Here is a 21,944-nt window from a genome sequence, read left to right on the forward strand (position 1 = left end):
GCTTTGCCGTGTATAAATTAGAGAAAAACAATACAAATTTCAAGTGGTTGTTCAGACTAAATATGATAATACATGAAATACTGCTATGTGTGTGAAATGCTCGTATGCATGTTTGAATAAACAAATAATAAATGAAAAAGGATAAACTTAAAATATGTTTGATATTGGAACTTAAAAAAATAAAAGAATACACAAATCTACCTTAGAGATGTCCCATTTGAATGATGGCAATGGTTTATACACACTCATGAGTAAGTATTACTTTCACAAGTAACTTTTTCAGATATAGGAAATATATTAATAACAACATTAACAATGGTGTCGACAATAACAATAGTTATGTAACACTTACTATGTACCTAGCACTGCTCTAAGCATTTCCACCATCACTTGCTTAATCATCACAATCAAGAAAATAGCACTATATCCCTCTCGGACATGTTAAACCTGGGCCACAGAGAAGAAAGTGAACTCTCCCACATTTACACAGTTGTATGGGGCAGCACTGAAACTTGAGTCTAACAGCTCTGGCCCCAAAATCTAAGGTCTTAATCATTAGGTGAAGTTCATTCCCATAATCAAAAGGGAATGGAAAAAGGAAAAGCAACCCAAGAGAGTACAAGATTAAGGAACTGCAAATTTAAAACCATCTCGAACTTTTATTTTATTTTATTTTATTTTATTTTTGAGGGGGATACAAATTTCTCATGTTGCAGTTATTTCTGACACTGAAGAAGCTTTGGGTATCTAAATGTATAGTATTCCTGTCAACATAAGAACAGATTTTAAGACCAGGAAGGGGAGCAATGCCTAGGCCATTATTTGAATTGCCTGAGTGTACTGCTATAACCATCAGAGCATGTAGTAAGTTGTTGAAAGTTCAAATGGCATTTTTTTAACTTTTTAAATCTATAGTTCCATTTAATTCTCACAGTAGGAATATATATGATAAAGAAGGACAGAAAGATTAGGTCAGTAATGAATGAAGAATTCAAAGGGAAACCAAGACTCCTCACTTTCAGAGCTGAATTGTTTCCATTAATCATGAACTGTTCCTGGGCACAGTGTTTCTAACTAGACACTGTACAAAACATGAAAATCAACATAGTATATATACAGATCTTACAATAACTGGGATCAACAAAAGTTTATAAAGGGGGCCTCCCTAGTGGCACAAGGGGTTAAGTCACAGCACTATGAAGCTGTCCACAGCCACTGCAGTACCAGTTCAATCCCCAGTTCAATCCCCAGCCAGGGAGCTGACCCACATGGCACAACAGACCTCTCATGTCTTGCTCGCTGCTCTCCTCAGCAGTGTATTTCAATCTGCCTTTCTGCTCCCCACTCTGGTCTCTGGCCTCACCCCCCACATATCTGCCCTATATCCCAGTCTTGCATGCATAAATAAATATTAAAAAAAGAGAAGTTTATAAAGATGATAGCAGCACTCAGACACAATTAAACACAAAGATTCCAGAAGGTAAACTAATAAAAGGGATTTTTGAAAGAGAATTTAATTTATTTGAAGATGAAAGTATGAGGAAAGAAAAAGAAATAAAATACTGAAGATAAAACTAGAACGTGAATGTGAAAAGGAAAAGCAAAGAAGGTAATGTTTGAAGACACATGTCTACAGTTTAAGATCACCTAAAAAGATAAAGGATAGTTGAAGCTAGATGGATGAAAAAAAAAAATATTAATTTTTTTTAATAGAGGCATGTTTTATTTATTTGTTTATTTGTTTGTTTTGTTTATACATGCACTGGGTACAGTCAGAAGCGCGGGAGGGTGAAAGAATTCACCAGAGCCAGAGCGGGGAGCAGAGCAGGCAGAAGGACCAAGGTACACTGCTGAGGGGAGCAGCGGGCGGCAGGAGAGGTCTGCGCGCCATGTGGGACCCTCCTCCAGTGGCTGGGGAGCAGCCGGGGATCGAATCGGCGCTGCAGAGGCTGGGCAGCTTCGCAACCCAGTGCTCAACCGCTGCGCCACCAGGGAGGCCCGAAAAAAAAAAAATTAAATGAAACCCGGCAACAACAGAAAAGAAATATGCATGTAAAGTATAAAAACTACTTAAGGTCTAAGTTACTTATCTCCCTCTTTCTGACTATTATTCGAGGAAAAAAAAATGGGAAAACTGACTTACCTTTCGAACAATACTGTCTTCTACATTTGATTTTTTACTGCTTCCCTGTTTACCCATTAATGTAATCTCCAGCTGACAAAAAGGCTTCGGTAAAATGTCACATTGTGTAAAGAATTTTCGCCATTCAACAATATAAGCTTTTAGCAAGGCTGTATCATCTTGATGGCTCAGAACTCGCTGAAAAAAAAAAAAGGAATCACACCAATATGAAATAACAGGTACTTTAAAGAATAACACATTTATGCTATAAATTTAAGATACATCACTTACTATACAGACTACACTATAGCCAAGAAAAGTTAAAACATATGTATCTATCCAAAGAAGTTAAAACACGTTCATAGACTTAATTGTAGTATTCATTTTGTAATATATATATTGTAATATATACATATATTAAATCATTATGTTGGACACCGAAAACTGAAATGTTGTATGTGAGTTATGTCTCAATTAAAACAAGAACCATGTATCTTTCAGCTATCACCTACTTATCCTCTATCCTTTCTGCTTTCTTCTCCAACTAAGCAACCACTAATTCACTTTCTATGACTAATATACTTACCAGTTGTGGACTTATATACATGAATGAAATCATATAATATATAGACTTATTACTGGCTTCTTGAATTCTGAATAAAGCTTACAAGGCTCATCCAAGTAGTAGTATGCATCGACTATGTATCCTGTTTCTTTTCATAGATGAATACTAATGTATTTTATCAATACATTACATTTTGTTTATTTATTTGTCTATTGAAGGACATTTGGGTTGTTTCCACCCTTTGGCTATCATGATATGATAAAATCCATGTATGAAAAAAATGTTCACAAAAATCTTGTGCACAAATGTTCATTGCAGCATTATTTAAAATAGACAAAAAGTGGGAAAAACAAATGCCTTTAATGAACTAAAGGTGGGAGAGTCATACAAGAGAATATTATTCAGTGATTCAAAAGGAATGAAGTACTGACAAATGCTATCACAGATGAACCATGAAAACATTATCATAAGTGAAAGAAGCCAGTTATAAAAGGTCACATATATATGATTTCACTTCATAGGAGGTGTCCAAAATAAACAAATGCATAGAGCAGAAAGCAGATTAGTGGTTGCCAGGGTTTCGGGAGGGGATTACTACTAGGGGAGTAACCGCTAGGGGTTACTACTAGGGGAGTAACTGCTAATGGGCACAGTTTATTTTTGGAGAGAAGAAAATGCTCTAGAATTAGTGGCAGTGGTTGTGCAACTTTATGAACAATTAAAAGATAGTAGAGTCTATTTCTCCCTCACTAGACTTTGGGCTGTTCTTATGAGGTGCTCTGAGCAACAGAACGCATCCATGTGACATTGAGACTTCCAAGCCAAGACCTGAAGCAATCTTGTAGATTGCACTATCACCTCGAAGGCTGGTGTTCCTAAGAATGAGAAACTAGCTAAGGGGACAGAGGCCCAACTGAGAGCCACATAACAGGTATGTGGGTAAAAATCTCCTAGACCATCCAGTGCCTGCAGCGTCACCAGTAGATTGCTGCCAAATTAGTAAGATTCAGCAAAATCTGGTGAGCATACCAAATTGTTAAATCTCAAAATTATACGGGAAAAAAAGTGATATTAAAAAAAGAAGAAAAAGCCAACTTCCCAGTAACTTCCCAGGCATTGTACATTTATTTTCATAAGCTCAATTAGTCTAGTAATCAACTAGTAAAAATAACGCACAAAGTTATTTACTTAAAGATTTAAAATCTTTTAGAAGATGACTGGCACTTTTATTCCTATGATTTAACTGCTCTGAATCAGTGACCCTAAGTCCCAACCTCTGGTTCTTGCTGAGGTCTACATTACAGACTTTACTGAGTCATATTACAGTGAAACCTTTAGCATATTTTGCTTTCTAATGTGAAGCATATTTTTAAACATTTGCTAACGGTTTCTAAGCTGACATTATGAGTCTGTTTCTAGAAACTGAAGAATAAAGCTCTACCAATTTGAAATAAACATAATTTATCATCACCAAAACTCAAACAGATAAACTGATAAGCATTCCACTGCCAGTTTAAACTGTATTTCTACATCAGTTCTAGAAAAAACAAGTTTTGATTAAATTGAGATATTGAAACATTTAATTTTTCTGAGCAAAGCCTGAAAACAAGATTTATTTACATCAAAAGATAATTTCCTATTGAACTATATATTTTTTGAATCATTTATCAAGATGGCAGAATGAATGGTGTTAATAAATCATTTCACTTTGTTAGTAATATCTAATGCAACACCATTCTTACTTTACCATAATGGCTACAAGCAGAATTAAATACAAACCAATCAATAATCAATTTTAATGTCTTTAAGTCACACATGGATAAATTCATTTTTAATTTCCAACTGTTTAAGCAGCTATTAATTTAAAAACATTTCTAGCAGACAACTTTTACTAAATGTATACGACACAGATGTAAAAAATCAACTGAAGGATAAGAAATTCTAGCCTTTTCAAACTTCATTTTATAAAAAGGAAAATCATCTCGCGTCCTTAAGACCTCCTTCAAAGTAGTGAGGAATGCATTAGTGAAGCCATAGAGGATTCAATGTAGAATATGCAGGATTTGAAAATATACTTTACCTCTCCATTAATTTTTCCCAAAAGACAAAGGTGTTAATAAAACAAAACAAACAAAACTAGCTCTTGCATAATTGACCTAATGCCTAAATGAGCTTTGTCTTCATTTCAATAATATTAAACACATATATATTATCAATTCAAGAGTGCTGAATTTCAGCTCAGCAGCAGCAATGCAAAGGACAGTCCAAGGATAATACATCGGAGAAGTATCTGGAATTGAAGAAAATTACTGTCAGCTTCCAAAGAGGTATAAACCGTGAGAGAAAAAAAAAACAAAAACAGATTTATGTGGACTGATGTGCAGCTAAAAAATAATGGTGGTGGGGGACTTCTAAAGGATGCATCTTTTAATTGAAGAAATAACATACTCGCTTGACAGAAATGTCACTGAGGGGGAAAAAAAACAAAGAACAACAATCATTTCATTTAAAAATCTACTTAACAAATGTCAAAAGTCAATGTGATATCTTCGAATTACTTCAGGAAGTCCTACATTCAAAATCAGAAAATATGATATTCTCTGAGTAAAACCTTAAACTTAATATAAAAATTAAGAACTTACTGCTTGTGCTTGCTTAATAAACTCAAGAATATCTTCTTTTAAAGCCTGATGAATTTTTGCTGGGCCTTTATCATCCCAGAGACAGACTGCATGCACATCCCTATAAAAATAAAAATGGTAAATAATCTTTAACACTGGAACATGAACAAAGACAAAACTCATAATAAATGCAGTATAAATAGTTCCCATGAGCCAAGCTAGACCAAGCTCAGGGTGCTTGAATCATTTATATGAACCAGGCATTCTTTGGAAGCTGACTCACAAAATATATTTGTTTCTATTCTTTTTTCCTTTGTGATTGTTTTCCTCCTTAAATTTCTACTTACTTAATAAGACATTTTTAATTATAAAGGCATGCCCTCCTCTCTCAATCCATCACGCAATCCCATTCCCCAAAGTTAATAATTACTTTTTAAAAAGATTTATTTTATTTATACAAGGGTTGGGGTACAGGCCAGAGGCACAGAAGGGCGAGAGTATTCACCAGAGACAGAGTGGGGAGCGGAACAGGCAGACAGAGAGAAAGCACTGCTGAGGGGAGCAGCGGGTGAGATAAGAGAGGTCTGCTGCGCCATGTGGGTATCTCCTGGTCAGCCGGGAATCAAACCGGCGCTGCAGAGGCTGTGGACAGCTTCACAGCTCTGCGCTCAACCCGCTGAGCCATTGGGACGGCCCAAAGTTAATAATTATTAATAAGTCCTTTCAAGTCTTCAGTATAAAACATGTAAACTATTCTTCTTTAAAAAAGTTGTCATTTAAATCTTATTACAGTGATTCTCCTAGCTTCGTCCATATATTTATTACATGTATATATCAATTCCCACTGTATCTGTTATTTAAAAACATAACAAAAACAAAAGGTCTCATAATTTGGTATACAAAAACTGTGAATTTAAAAAGCTGACATACTTTACCCAAAGGTCAACTATTGAAAAATATTTACGATTAACACTATACAAAGTTCATTTAATTACCAAGTTTTAGGGTAGGGAAACAAAACAAAAGGATAAAAACTTATATCAAGAAATTTTTATTATAGAATGTTCCCCCAGTGACTCATTCAGTATTTAATGGAACCCCTGTTAATAGTCTTCTGGACCCAGTTCCAACACGTTGTGGAGGCTTCCCCAAATCAACAAGCAATTCTCAGACACAGGCAGTGTCCGAGAATTCAACTCAATTCTGACACTCTCTACCCACAGACAGCATCAGATTCTAAAGGTAAAGAGTTCAGTCCCCACAGACCACCCTTTTCTTCAGATATCAACTGTAAACCCAAGTTGTGAGCTGTGCTTCTTAGCAATTGGCTACAAACTGGAGGTTTCAATCAACCCCAGACTTAGGATGCCAATCACAAGTTCAGGCTCTTAAACCCTTTGCTGCGTTAGATTGATTTGCTAGAATGGCTCACAGAATTCTGGAAACTGAATTCAGCTTACTGATATATTACAAAGGGTATTTAGGGATAAAAATCAACAGCCAGATGAAGAGAAACATGGGCAAAGTCTTGAAGAAAAGATAGTCTGTCCTCATGGAGCCTGGGGTCTGTCATGGTGACACATGGAAGCATTCTGGCTCCCTCACCTAGAAGCTCTACGAATCCCCTCCTTTAGAGTTTTTATACAAACATCATTAAATAGGCATGATGAATTCATTAGTCATTGGTGACTGATTCAATCTCTACTCCCTCTGTTCCCCCAAAGGATGGTGGGATTCAAAATTCCAACAGTAATCACATGATTGGTTCAACAGGCAACCAGTGCCTATCCTTTGGTCCTACCTAAAAGTCACTTCATTATCCTAACAATGGACACCCTTAAAGCTCTCATTACTTAGAAAATCCCAAGGGTTTTAGGAGCTCTGTATGAGAAATGGTGAAGAAGAAGAAACATGTATTTCTTAATACAAGCTGTAATATTATATAAAAAATATCAAAGAAATCAAAATATCTCCAGAATTCTAACAGGCTGTTTGACATTCATATTCTTCAGCTCATCATTACAACACAAAGTTTTGCCTGCATAGTAATTTGAACTTGTTTTTGTTATTTGTTAAATTCATCTTAATTGTGCTATCTGGCCCAACGCCCAGCATGCAGTAAGCACACAAATATTTGTTAAATAACAATAGGTAACATCTAACTGCTTACTGTGTGCCAGATACTATTCTAAGCTGTTTTAACTCACTTAACCTTTACAGCAACTCTAAAGTATTATTACTCTTATCATCATTTTACAGATGGGAAACAGAGGCAAAGAGAGGTTATATAACATCTCTTTGAATACACAGCTATGATAAAAATACATGCCAAACGATTTCACCAAATGACTCTTGCAACCCTTCACCAATCCATTCAACAAACAGCAGCCAAAGTGAACTTTATAAAACTCAAACTACACATTACCTCTATACTTAACATCCTGAAATTCTCTCCCATTGTTCTTGGAATAAAATACAATAGTTCAACCACAAAGAGGGTTATTTGGCACCTCTCATTAGTAATACCCCTGAAATCCATGACTAAAACAATCTACAGCCTAAAAGAAGTTGATTGATTGGTTATAATTCAATAAATTCACAACTGCTAGACGTAAACACAAGATGGTTTAGGGATTCAAGGAGGGTGAGCGTAGAAAGGAAAAGGGAAGGTTCCCTACAAGAGTTTGTTCCTAAGTCTAACCTTAAAGAACCAGTGGAATTTTGCCAGGCAAAGGTGGAAATGGGTGGGGAAGGATATTTTATGAAGTAATAGTGTTAGCAAAGAACTGTGGTTCACTACAGTATTTGCAGTGAATGTAAACAAATCAGTGTGGTTATTATTGTAGAAAGGGAAGTGATAAGAAATTGGGCAAACTTTTCTTTAGACCCTATGTTCAGTCACTCCAGAAGGGACATAAAGTATACATTGCGTAAATTACTCTCCCATTTAGACATTTCCACCCATCACAGCAACCCATGTCACAATCACCATTACCTTTTAATTAGTTTATTATAAGAAAAACTAACACATATTGATTGCTTACTGCATTTTACACATTCTGTCTTGTGTGTTAGTTTAGGTCTACCAGGGAGCAGGTGGAATTAGACATATGAGAGATTTATTGAAGGAAATGCTTGTGAGGGAAAATGGGAAGTGAACTACAGCAAGATGGGCAAGCAATCTACCCACAACACCAGTGTGATCCCTGTAGGGAAGAACAGGAAAGGAGGTTGGGTACACAGGAGTCTTAGGCTGCAGTGCAGTTCTAAGAAACTCGGGTAAAGCTGTTGGAGACTTTTGCAGCCGATCCAGAATAGGACTACCTCTATATCCCTACCATACCCACACTACTGCTGGGCATATCGAATGGGTTTGTCTAAGGAAAGAGAGAAGAGTGTAGCAAAGGATATGGGGTTGGCTAGCTCCCTAGAAATATTACCCAAAAGTCAAAATTGTAATCACTCTAATTCATCATCTCCAGATCCCTTTTCTCAACAGATACTCTTGTGTTGCTGCATCAGAGGATTATATTCTCAGTATACTCATTATTCAAAACACAATGTACTCAGGATCACACAAGATATACCTAATGTACTGGATACATAGGATGTAACAAGATTCCAGTTAACTTTTTTTTTTTAAGATTTATTTATCTATGCACACAAGAACTGGAGCACATGCCAGAGGTGCAGGAGGCAAGAGGATTCACCAGAGACAGAGTGCGGAGCAGAACAGGCAGATCTGCTGAAATACACTGCTGAAGGGAGCAGCGGGCAAGACAGGAGAGGTCTGCTGTTCCATGCGGGTAGCTCCCTGGCCAGCCAGGGATCGAACCTGTGCTGCAGAGGCTGCGGATAACTTCACAGTGCTGTGCTCAACAACCCCCCGCGCCATCAGGGAGGCCCAGATTCCAGTTAACTTTTACACATTCTAATGAACATATTATAATACTTGAGTACTGTATGATAATACCCTTAGTCCACTATATATTTCCACCCTTGAATCTGTTCTCTTCCATTCCTTCATAGAAGTAATCAGGCCTGAATGTGTTATTTTTTCCCCAAGTTTTCGAACATACTATAGCAATTTCTGTACTTTATAGAAATCATTATCAAGTAATTTTTTCATGCAACATTGTTTCTGATATTTACCAAGGTGCATGCAGTTTTAGTTCATGCACTTTATCTGTTATATCAAAAGGAATTTCACCATAAAAGGGAGTCATAGTGAACATCGAATAAAAAATTAACTGAGTAGAAAGAAACACTCTCTTTAAATATATAACCAAAGTACTTTTTTTTTTTAAAAAAGATTTATTTATTTATGCTTACAAGAGCTGGGGTAAAGGGCAGAGATGTGGGAGGTAAGAGGATTCACCAGAGACAGTGAGGAACAGAACAGGCAGATTGACCAAAGTACACTGCTGAGGGGAGCAGCGGGCGAGAGAGGAGAGGTCTGCTATGCCATGTGGGTTGCTTCCTGGCCAGCGGGTCACGCTGCAGAGGCAGGGGATTGCTTCACAGTGTGCTGTTTAACCCCTTGCGCCACCAGGGAGGCCCCCCAAAGTACTTTTAAAGACGGACCTGCTCTTAGGGAAATTCCTTTTAAATAACTAAGTAGAAAAATCAAGGAGCTGGAGAGTGGAAGAGGGAGGAAGGAAGTTTTTCAAGGTTTCAAGGGGACAGAGAGGGAATGGGAGAAGAAACAGGAGGTAAATAGTATCCAACTTCTTGGGTGGAAGAGAAGTAAAGGAACAATAATGTGATCTGGCATAAAAAATAATTCTTTATTATTCCAGTGAATAGCAGCACCACATGCTTCTGAAAACAGGAAAGTACCCAACCACTTAATGGAAGTGAACTTACAGATTAACAAAAATAAGGAAAAGGAAAAATGAGGACATAGTGTCTAACAAATGATAGTTATGAAACAATAAAGACAAGAATGTCAGACATAACACTAAACTTCAACTGAATAAATTATCCCTTTAGATGACACCATGCCTTTCAAAAGGACAATTATTATATGATTCCATTGTTATGAACTATTTAGAATAGGCAAACAGTAGAATGGAGGTTATCAGGGACTAGGGAATAGGGTATGAGGAGTTACCACTTAAAGGGTACAGAGCTTCTGTTTAGGAAATTGAGGCTCTGAAAATGAGTAACGTTCACATTTACTCAACATTGTGAATGTACTTGGTGCCACTGAATGATATCCTTAAGAGAGATAAAATGGTGAATTTTCTGTAATGCATATTTAAAAAGAAAATTTAATAAAAGGGAATAACAAAACAAGTGTGTCCTAAGAAAAACTAGGTGAAAACAAACTAAAAGAAATCTGAGTGGCAATACTGATAATATTTTAAAAAGATGGGCCTCCCCTGGTGGTGCAGGTGGTTGAGCGAAGCGCTATGAAGCTGTCTGCAGCCTCTGCAGCACAGGTTTGATCCTGGCCAGCCGGCAAGATACCCACATGGTGAGGCAGACCTCTCCTGTCTTGCCCACTGCTCCCCTCAGCAGTGTATTTCAGTCAGTCTGCCTGTTTGTTCCCTGCTCTGTCTCTGGTGAATCCTCTCACCCTCCCACACATCTGGCCTGTACCTCGGTTCTTGGATGCATGAATAAATATTTTTTTAAAAGTCAAAAAAAGAAAAAGAAAAAAGAAAGAAATAGAGCATTATCTGATAAAAAGTATTATTTGTGATAAAAGCAAGATATAATGATAGAAAGATTTATAAAGGTACACAATGATAAAAATACTATTTGTGAAGACAATAATTTAGAACAAAAATATCTATCCTAATATAAAAAAAAAATTAGAAATGTTAAGAACCTGAAACAAAAACACTGGGATACTTTTACACATCTTTCTATGAGGATGCACTGTGCTGAAAACATTAATCTCAGTTAACAGTGGCTTAGACCACCGAGTTGCTCTCATATGCCAAGAAATCTAGAGGTAGGCAACTGAGATATTTGTTGGGGGACTCACTGGACTCTTGCTCTTCCCACAAGATGGCAATCTTGACATGTTAGACTATTATCCCTGTTGGTGTTAATGGGGGAACAGGGGTCAGTGCCAAGCACATTAGTTTAATTCATCTGGGAAGCAAAAACTTTCCTAGAAGTCTTCCCACAGATTTAAGTTTGCCAGAAATTTGTCTCATGGTCATCCTAGCAGCAAGAGAGGCCAAATAAGTGAATGTTAAATTACCCAACCTCTTCGGCAGAAGGGACATAAGGTGGAGTCATTTGGGAATGGGTGGCCCTTAGTTAATCAAAATCTCCCAATATTTGAAAGTCAGTTGTAAAAAAATTAAGGACATAGAGAAATTTTAAAATATAATTAATAGGGCCTCCTTGGGGCTAAGTCTCAGCAATATTACTGCTGCCAGCCTCAGTTCAAGCCCTGGGCAGGGAGCTAACCCACATATGGCCCAGCAGACCTCTCTTGTCTTGCCCACTGCTCCCCTTGGCAGTGTATTTCAGTAGATCCACCTGTATTTCAATAGATCTGTCTCTGCTGAATTCTCTCACCCCCTGCACCTCTGGACTACACCCCAGTTCTTTGCATAAATAAGTAAACAAATCTTTAAAATACATATGTAATTAATAGATATGATTTATGATAGAGATTCCTGCAACTCTTTTTTTTAGATTTATTTATTTATTTATCTATCTATCTATACATACATACATACATACACACATACATACATACATACATACATACAAGCACTGGGTACAGTCAGAAGCGCGGGAGGGTGAGAGAATTCACCAGAGCCAGAGCGGGGAGCAGAACAGGCAGAAGGACCGAAGTACACTGCTGAGGGGAGCTGCGGTGGCAGGAGAGGTCTGCGCGCCATGCGGGACCCTCCTCCAGTGGCCGGGGAGCAGCAGGGGATCGAACCGGCGCTGCAGAGGCTGCGGGCAGCTTCGCAACCCAGCGCTCAACCGCTGCGCCACCAGGGAGGCCCGATTCCTGCAACTCTTAAGAGAGAATTTTTTTCCTAAGTGTATATGCATCTTTTTTTTTTTTAAAAGATTTATTTATTTATGCATACAAGACATGGGTTACAGGCCAGAGATGCGGGGGGTGACAGGATTCACCAGAGACAGAGTGGGGAACAGAACACGCAGACTGAGTTAAATACACTGCTGAGGGGAGCAGCAGGCAAGAGAGGAGAGGTCTGCTGTGCCATATGGGTTGCTCTATGGCCAGCCAGGGATTGAACTCATGCTGCACAGGCTTTGGATTACTTCAGAGCGCGGTGCTTAACCCCTTGCGCCACCAGGGAGGCCCTGTATATGCATCTTAAAAGAGATTTTTATAGGCTATTTCTTGGTTCATAATCCATAACAAATAAATAAATGAAAAAAAGATTCACTATGTAGAAATTAAGTTCCAGAGTAGTACATGGATTAAAGGGAAAAAAATAAAGAAAAATTATTACGAATCAAAAAAGCAATAAAAAACATTTCATACTACAAAACCTACGGCAACAAAAGCAGTTTAAAGGAAAAAAATGTATATACTTAAATGCTTTCACTTTAAAGCATAAAAGATATCAAAACAACTATGAATTCATTTTAAGAAACCAGAAAAAGAACAAAATAAATCAAAGAAACCAGAAAAGACATTAATAAAGAAGCAAATTGAATCTGATGAGCAAAACTGAAAATAAATGGAATGACTATTTTTCTTTTCAAAGACAATTTTTGATTTTTTTCCTTTTCTCTGTTGCACAACTAGTTTATATTTTATTAAGTTTTATCTCTCTTTTCTTTTACATTTAATTTGGGTTTTCTTTCTCATTTCTTTAAATAAAAACTGGGGCCTCCCTGGTAGTGCAAGGTTGGTTAAGCACACAGCACTTTGAAGCTATCTGCAGCCTCTGCAGCATGAGTTCAATCACTGGCCAGGGAGGTGACCCACATGGTGCAGCAGACCTCTCCTTTCTCACCTGCTGCTCCCCTCAGCAGTGTATTTCAGTCAGTCTGCCTGCTCTGTTCCCCACTCTGTCTCTGGCCAATCCTTTCACCCCCCCATCTCTGGCCTGTACCCCAATTCTTGTATGCATAAATAAATAAATCTTTCAAAAAAATAAAAAAATAAAAACGTAGGCCACTGATCTTTAGCTTTTTCCCCCATACATGCACTGGTGGTGATAAACTTAGCATTTATGCATTTCTTAGGTGGATCCAACAAATTCTGATGATATATTGTCATTATTATTCACCTCCAAATATTTTTAATGTTTGAACTGCTTTCCTCTCTGACTTATGAATTTATTCATTAGTACAACATTACATTTCTAAGTAGCTGGTGCTTTCTAGTTCATAAAAGAAATATAAAAGCTGATATCCACATAAAAAATACTCAATTTCATTAGTCATCAGGGAAATAGAAACTAAAATCACAATGCTCTACCACTACAGCACCACTGGAATGGCTAAAATGAAAACAATATCAAGTGTTAATGTTACTGAGAATGTTAAGAGACAGGCACAACCACCTCAGAAAGTCTGTGTTAGTACCTATGAAGGCTGAAAACACAAGTGTGAACAAACAATTTTATAACCAAGAAATTCCACTTCTATTTGTCTCAACAGAAATACATATAAATGTTCACCAAAAAATATGTTCAAGGGCCTCCCTGGTGGCGCAAGGGGTTAAGCGCCGCACTATGAAGCAATCTGCAGACTCTGCAGCACGAGTTCGATCCCCAGCCAGCCAGGGAGCAACCCACATTGCACAGCAGACCTCTCCTGACTTGCCCTGCTCCCTTCAGCAGTGTACTTTGGTCAATCTGCCTGTTCTGTTCCCCACTGTCTCTGGTGAATCCTCTCACCCCCACCCACCACCCCCACATCTCTGCCCTGTACCCCAGCTCTTGTATGCATAAATAAATCTTTTAAAAAAAAAAAACAAAAACCTTACAGCACTTAAAATAAAACTGTTCAGGGCCTCCCCGGTGGCGCAGCGGTTGAGTGCTGGGTTGCAAAGCTGCCCACAGCCTCTGCAGCGCCGAATGGATCCCCGACTGGATCCCCGGCTGCTCCCCAGCCACGAGAGTAGGGTCCCACATGGTGCGCAGACCTCTCCTGCCGCCCACTACTCCCCTCAGCAGTTTTGCTTCGGTCCTTCTGCCAGCTCTGTTCCCCGCTCTGGCTCTGGTGAATTCTCTCACCCTCCCGTGCTTCTGACTGTACCCAGTGCTTGCATAAATAAATAAATAAATAAATAAACAAACAAACAAATAAATAAAAATAAATCTTAAAAAAAAAAATGTTCAAGACTTCATAGCAGCACTAATCATAATAGTTCAAAACTGAAATCAACTCAAATGTCTATTAAGCAGAGAGGGCTAAATTCATAAAAAGACATACAATACTACAAGGGAAAGGTACTACGGAAACTACATGCACTAATAAGTCTCATAAACTTAATGTAGCAAAAGACATCAAACACAACAGTACATTTTGTATGATTCTGTTTATATATAGTTCAAAAGCAAGTAAAAGTAAATTATACTAGAAGTGAGGCAGGAAGCTAATTTTTAGAGGGCAAGTAGTTCCCTAGTCAGGGTAGAGGGAACTATGAGTTTTATTACATTTGGTTTCTTTATGTAGGTGCTGGTTACATAAATGTGCTCCCTCTGTAAAAATTACACTAATAGTCCATATTTCAATAAAAAGTTTACATCAAAGTAAAAAGTAGTAAAGACGATTCTGGGGGCCTCTCTGGTGACCTAGGGATTAAGTCTCACCTCTACAACCTAAGTTGATCCCCGGCCAAGGAGCTGACTCACATGGCTCATCAGACCTTTCCTGTCTCGCCCATTGCTCCCCTTAGCAGTGTATTTCAGTCAATCCGCCTATTCTGCTCCCCACTCTGTCTCTGGTGAATCCTCTCACCCACCCACCCCCCGAACCTCTAACCTACACCCTAGTTATTCTATGCAAAGAAAAAAAAAAAAAAAAAAAAAAGGCAATTCTGAAGGGGTTCCTGGGTAGTCAGTGAATTCAGTAACTATAAAATTCCTTCCAAGGAAAGCAAAATTAAGTTATTTTGTTGAAAAAAGTATTTTAAAAAGAACCCAAAAATGGTTTATAGGAAAATAAAAATGGATCAACTACTTAAGACACAGATCAATGAAGCTATGTAGAATTAGGGATAAAAAGTTAGCTATAGTATACCACTTAAAATTTTAAGATAACAAATTTTTGAACCTACAGGTTTTGGTGCTGCAGGGAAGGGAAATGGAATTTAAACTAAGTAATAAAATAAATCTCCCTAATGAATAATATTTACTATTATATTTACCTATTGGTGTCTGTGAGAAAAGGGACACACATGTAAACAAAATCTTCAAATAGAAAAACATGCTGGCAGTTTAAAAAGCAGTTTCAGCTGCTATTGAGAGCTTGCGAAATCAAGTGTCTGACCCTTAGAGGGAGATTTTCTGGCCCACTGTGCCTATTTCTGAGTGGATCAATTTGGATTCTAACACTGACAAGATAAAAGGGCTTAGCAAAATTTGTCAGCTGGACTTGGAACAAGACTGATCTGCAGTATCTTGGCTTTGCTGTGGCTGAAGGAAAAGGAGCTGGCTCTTCTAGATCCTGAATTCACAGATCCTAATTTCCTGGATCTGACTCTAAGCTGGAGCCTGACACTATCTTCAACCTCAACACAGCTGTGCAATCTGAAGCGGGCATATGTTCAATGAACAGGACTCTGACTTAAGGACTGGTGACTGAAGACTTAAGACAACCTCTGTGGAGTCATAAATTGAAAACATCAAGGATTCTGGCTGAACCAACTAAAGCACCTACAGACAGATGCCCCCAAACAAGGGCTGATTCACTGATAAGGCCAGCTGAAATCAACATGCTGACTGGCTCTCTATAAAGCTGACAGTTTTTTGCAACTATCCCAGGCCGGGTAGGTTCCTCATTGGTTCAGGCAGCTTCAAAGAGAAGCTTGGAGCTCTTGGCATCATCCCCACAGGTTAGGGGAAAACAAGCCAGCAGGGAGACAGCATTTTAGTGCCCCCTGCAAGTGTCTATATGTTCTTTCCTCTTGTAGCTGTTTTCTGCTGCACTCCGCCGCACAGTAACATTTGCTGCACTCTGTCCTCTGTGATGCTGCCCTTATATGCTGTCTCTTGGCTCAGGTGGACCCACCTACACATGCCCACACCATATTCCAGGTGTCCACCATCAAGCATGCTTACCCCGAGCTCACGCTCCCAAGTGCCTCCTACATTCAAGGCCGCAGGTGATAGCCACAGAGACCAATGGTGCAAAAGCCTAAGCAATCTTCATTTATCCTACCCAGAGCACTAACTGTATTCCTAACTTGGGGTTACTGCCCATAGCTGCAAGTTAAAAGAAGGCATTCTACCTGCTCCTTACAGAATGCACTAGACACCGCCCTCGCCCCCGCCCCCCTTCAGAGATGTCTCATTGCTGCTGACCTGTGTTTGGCTTTCTGGGTTAGTGGCAGTTTTCAGCAATGGATTAACAGCCTGATTCTATTTCAATCACCTTCACCTCATCCTTCCTTGTACACATGCTTTACTAAGGCAAATGGGTTATTACACATAGTTGCTTCCAGAAAGGAACTGATCTTTTCTAGACTGCTCACTAGGTACAAATGATGAGGAAACAGAGGTGAGGTGACGTAAACCTATTTTGACAATTCCAGATTTTATCCAGACCAATTCCTAAACATGGTATGGCTCTCTAGTTAATATGTACAAAAATGTTTTTCTGTAAAAATGCTTTTGTTGTTCTTGCAGGCTTGGATGATTCAGAAAATGAAGTTTTCATTACTGAATGTGACACACTGATTTAATAAGGGAGGAAAAAATAAGAGACATTAACGATTTTTTTCCCCCAGAATTATTCATAAAATCGGGCCTCCCTGGTGGCGCAGTGGTTGAGCGCTGGGTTGCGAAGCTGCCCGCAGCCTCTGCAGCGCCGGTTCGATCCCCGGCTGTTCCCCGGCCACCAGAGGAGGGTCCCACATGGCACGCAGACCTCTCCTGCAGCCCGCTGCTCCCCTCAGCAGTGTACTTCGGTCCTTCTGCCTGCTCTGCTCCCTACTCTGGCTCTGGTGAATTCTCTCACCCTCCCGTGCTTCTGACTGTACCCAGTGCTTATATAAATAAATAAATAAATCTTTAAAACAAAACAAGAATTATTCATAAAATCATTTGCCTCTTTCTGAAGGAAAACCCTTGTTGTTGGTTGGCATCACAGGCTGCTGTGAGAGCTATGAATTCAAACTGACTGTCAGGTTTCACTCATACCTAACAGCACTCTGAGACAGCTGGAGCTGGCCCCAGCTCCTGCACTTTCCAAGTAGAAGGTCTCTAAATATCCACACCAGTGAGGCAAATGAATGGATGTCATGGATAGAACGACACCACTGTTTGGAATTAATGGCCTTCTGGCAGTCCATCTGAAAACAATGCCTGAACTGAATTAACTGGAGTAAAGTGGGAACTACAAAATCAAAAGCCCCAAAGGAAGGTAGGTACCCAGGGGGTCTTGTTAACCTATTCTACTTGATGGAAAGCACCATGAACTACAAGGGTACCTCATGTGCACTAACCTTGTATTTTCGCGTGTGTAACCTATCACTACTATGCTTCAACCCTGGAAAATGATCAGGTCTGCTTCAGTTTATGCAACAAAATTATGCTATGAATTGATGCCTCGTGCCATATAAAAAGGTTCATATAGAAACTGAAAGAACAAGTCATCTGGTTTGCTACGATAAACCTTATGGTTGACGGGATTTACTCTAGCTAAATCCAGGACCTTTAACAGACACAACTGAGATCACCGCTACAGGTTGGTCTTGCCTTGCTGCATGGAGTTCTACTGGTAACAGTTTTGCTATAAAGACATTTTGGCCAGGGCCCAAAAGGAAACATAATGGGCCTGAGACCACATTCCTCAGAAAGGCCTGCTTGAGCTTGGCTGGTGCTGAGAGCTTGAATGGTCAACACTGACACACAACTTTTCCAAAATAATAACAGCTTACTGTGTTTCAACTGTTTGTAGAAACAATATGCAACATCTACCCTCCTGCTTGTGTGATGACCACCTCCAGAAACACCTTGGGTGGTACTAAGTCTCTGATGAGTTTCCTGGTAGACTATAGATCAGACAAGTCATGGATCTTGTTGCTGGGAAAATAAAATGTGGCCCGTGGGATGCCAATAGAGAGCACTCTTGAAGGTGTACCTCATTTTCCCCAGGACTTCACTCCATGTACCTTTCCTGTGCTGCTTTTGCTCTGCATTCTTTTGTGACAATAAGTCAGAGTGTCAGTGTATGCTCAGTTCTATGAGTCCTTCCAGTGTATCACTGAACCTGAAGGCAGTCTTGAGGATCCCCAATATGTTATATTTTTAAACAGGTAATCAGAATAATCTAGAGTCAACATTCCATTTGAATAGAGAAACACATCAATAAACTTTCCTTCCTATTAGCAAAAGGTTAGAATTAATAAATTACTTACGAAAACAGATCAAACCACTGCTGTTTTGTAACAGATTCCTGACGTAAAAGCTTCAAAACAATTGGACGCATGAAATCCCATTTGTCTTCAAACTGAAGAGAACCTTTATTCTTAAAAAAAGAAAAAGAGAAAGTTAATTTAAATGAAAGTTAAATCAAATGTGGCCATTATTTTTTTCTTTTACAAGGTTCAAAATATAAGATAATTCATTTAACAGAACCCCTATAAACTTAATCTGGTATCAAAGAATCAAAGGAAATGAAAAGAGAAAATTAACTGTACTAAAGTGTCCAGCGAAGAATTTAGCCTCACCCAAAGAGAAGGTCTGGCTTTTGTCCTGGGCTTCTGACTGGTAATCTTCTGGGCCGGTAATGTTATGTCTGCTAAGAGAGTGTGGGGAGCACTGGGTCATACTGAAAAACCTAATAATGTGATTTAAGTAGGGAATGGACTAAACCCAGATAGCCGTAGGGTAGGGGTTAGCAAATCCAGAAATGCCAACAATGTGCTTTAGGGTAGGGACTTTGGATCAAACAACCTGGAGACTGAGATTATCCAGTGAGAAATCAACCATGCCTACATGACAAAGCCCCAATAAAAATTCTAGACACCAAACAGTTGGGTGCGTTTCCCTTGCTGGCAGGACTCCTTACACACTGTCACACATTGAGGTCAGGAGAAAAAGGCAACCTGACCATGGGAGAGGACAAGGGAAGTCCTGTGTTGGGAATTCTCTTGGATTCTGTCCGATATGTCTCTTCCTTTGGGCAATCTTTAACTTAGAGTTCTCTGTAATAAACCATAACCACAAGTAAAGCACTTTGGGGTAAGAGCTATGAGTGTGTCTAATGAGCTAACGGAACCTCAGTGGTTTGGGGAAACACCCAAATCTGCAGCTGGTGTCAGAAGTGAGGGTGGTCTTGTGTGGAGACTGTGCCCTCTAATTTTATAGTTGCCCTAAACACCCTACAAAAAAATAAACTGAAAATCTGTAGGAACCCTGAAATTGAAAATATATAAAGGAAAAAAATATAAATATACCCATCATATTTCATAATAGCAACAAGATCTGTATGCCAAACTGATGATAAGAGCACAGAATACAGAAACTGTTAGACCAATCTAACTGGAGAATGCAGATACAAATGTCTTAAATATCAGCAAAGTAAACAAGTGGTATTTCAAAAGAATGATACTGCACAATCATGAACAGGTTATTTCAGTAATGTGAAAGTGTTACAGATATACCTCCATGAAGAGGAGGCACAATTTTCCTCACCCTGACTTATAAGCAGCTGCCTTGGACTACGTATCTCAGTATACCATGAACCAGACTTCCTGAGCAAGGAAGCTATGGAACTAGGGGTGGGGCTGAGTAGCCAGATGAACCTATAAAACACAAAAGGCAGGTGGGCACCCTCTCTTGCTTTTCCAGCTTTGACTTGCACCCTAATTCTGCTGAGGGGAAACCTAGAGGGGAAATGTGGAGGAGACATGTAGTGACACTTGGAAAAGAGAAAGGTGGGTGAGAGATAAGAGGAGGCTGCTCCTGGTCCTTGGCAGAGACAATGCAGTTATTTTGACTTCATTTTGGATTATGGGTTCTATTTTGCATTTCTCTCTTGCTGCCCCAGTGCTCTGGAACCTGCCTATCCTCTTTTCTTGTGGTTCCCTGCCAGAAGGTGTCTTAGACGGTGGCAAACTTTCAAGCTTCAGTGACCCTGCTTTGGGCCAAGCCTGTTTGGCTGGGTATTTGCTCACAAGGGGATGGGTAATGTTTTTTGAGTCTTATTAGGAATATCCTTTCTACTCCCTCTCCCTCTCTACATCCTTTCTATTAAAAAAAAAAATCTGTTTCTTTTGCCTTTATGCATGTAGATGGCCGAATCTCTGTCAGAGCCTGCACTCCTTAATAATTTGGAGTCCCTAGGTGCCCCTCTGTATCACTAACAATGTACAACATTGGGGGAGAAAATAATTAACATTAAGAAAGAGAGTGCACTAGCAAGCTGTAAGTTTTCATTGGCTAACTGAAGGCTACTTTATCACTATTAATTTGTTAATAAAGTCTCCTCTGCTTTAGTTCTTTTACTATTACTCAGAATAGCAAGTAGACTGAACTCACCAACTGCTAGTAAGTCTAGGATTATCTTATGCACTGGCTCTTTTTCATCAAGAAGATTTAAACATTTACCATACTCCTGACCCTCTCTCATTCACTCCTTACAGCACAAATAAGTCCCTCACAGGAACTCCTCTCAAACACATGGACCATGGGCAATCTAATAGGGACTTGGGTATTCCAAGAGGAAACAGCCATTGCAGAGACCCTAAGATGGAAGCATTTTTGATGTACACAAGGTAGAGCTAAGTAACATAGAGGAGTAGATGAGGCTGGGAAGCAACTGAGTGGGCTCTATTAAGGCCCTAAAAGCCATTATAAAGACCTTGGCTTCTAATATAAGTGAGATGAAATCCATTAAAAGATTCTGAGTAAGAATTGACATGATATGATTTACATTTACATTATAAGGGAGTAGTGTTAAAGGCAGGTATAGGGGTTAGGAGGAAAGATGAAAGATGATAGTGACTTGGACCAGGGTAGTAGCAATGAAGGTAGTAGTTAGATTTTATATATTTTTAAAAGGTGGTGCTACAACAAAGCAAAACCAGACAATTATAAATCAGAGAGATACTGCAGGGGAAGAGGAGGGAGAGGGGTCAGAGGGAGGGAGGGAGGAGCACAGGGGTCTGTGGTGATGGTGCATCAGTGAAAGAAATTCTATGGGGACTACACCTGAGGGAGTGGGGAGAAGCAAATATTGTTTAAAAATGATCAATGATGTAAAAAATAAAATTTTAAAAAAGGTAGTGTTATCAGAATTTCCTGAGAGTATGAAAGTGGGATAAGAGAAATGAGTAAAGCATGCCTCTAAGACTTTTGTCTAATAAAAGTCAATTTGTATATAGGGTCCCATGAAATGGCGGTCACCAAGTGACCAGGCCCACATGAGAAATCTAAACCTAAGTAGGCCTACATTTAGAGAAATATCTCAATGTCAAGGAAACCTAACACCAATCACAACCCTCCAT

At 39.1% G+C, this 21,944-nt stretch overlaps 1 protein-coding gene across 1 annotated transcript in view; it reads right to left on the bottom strand.

Annotated features, from left to right (window-relative positions):
• The window catches only part of CUL5 (cullin 5), a 91,758-nt gene that overhangs the window by 54,752 nt on the left and 15,062 nt on the right, over window positions 1-21,944 (bottom strand). Inside the window, exons 3-5 of the mRNA XM_037505683.2 lie at window positions 18,852-18,961; window positions 5,330-5,429; window positions 2,144-2,320 (exon numbers count right to left, since the gene is read on the bottom strand). Of these exons, the coding sequence (XP_037361580.1) occupies window positions 2,144-2,320; window positions 5,330-5,429; window positions 18,852-18,961 (387 nt within the window). The remainder of the gene's footprint in view (window positions 1-2,143; window positions 2,321-5,329; window positions 5,430-18,851; window positions 18,962-21,944) is intronic.

Source organism: Talpa occidentalis, unplaced genomic scaffold (genome assembly GCF_014898055.3).
Source record: "Talpa occidentalis isolate TD23 unplaced genomic scaffold, MPIMG_talOcc4v2.1 talOcc4.12, whole genome shotgun sequence".
In the NCBI taxonomy this organism is placed as follows: Eukaryota; Metazoa; Chordata; class Mammalia; order Eulipotyphla; family Talpidae; genus Talpa; species Talpa occidentalis.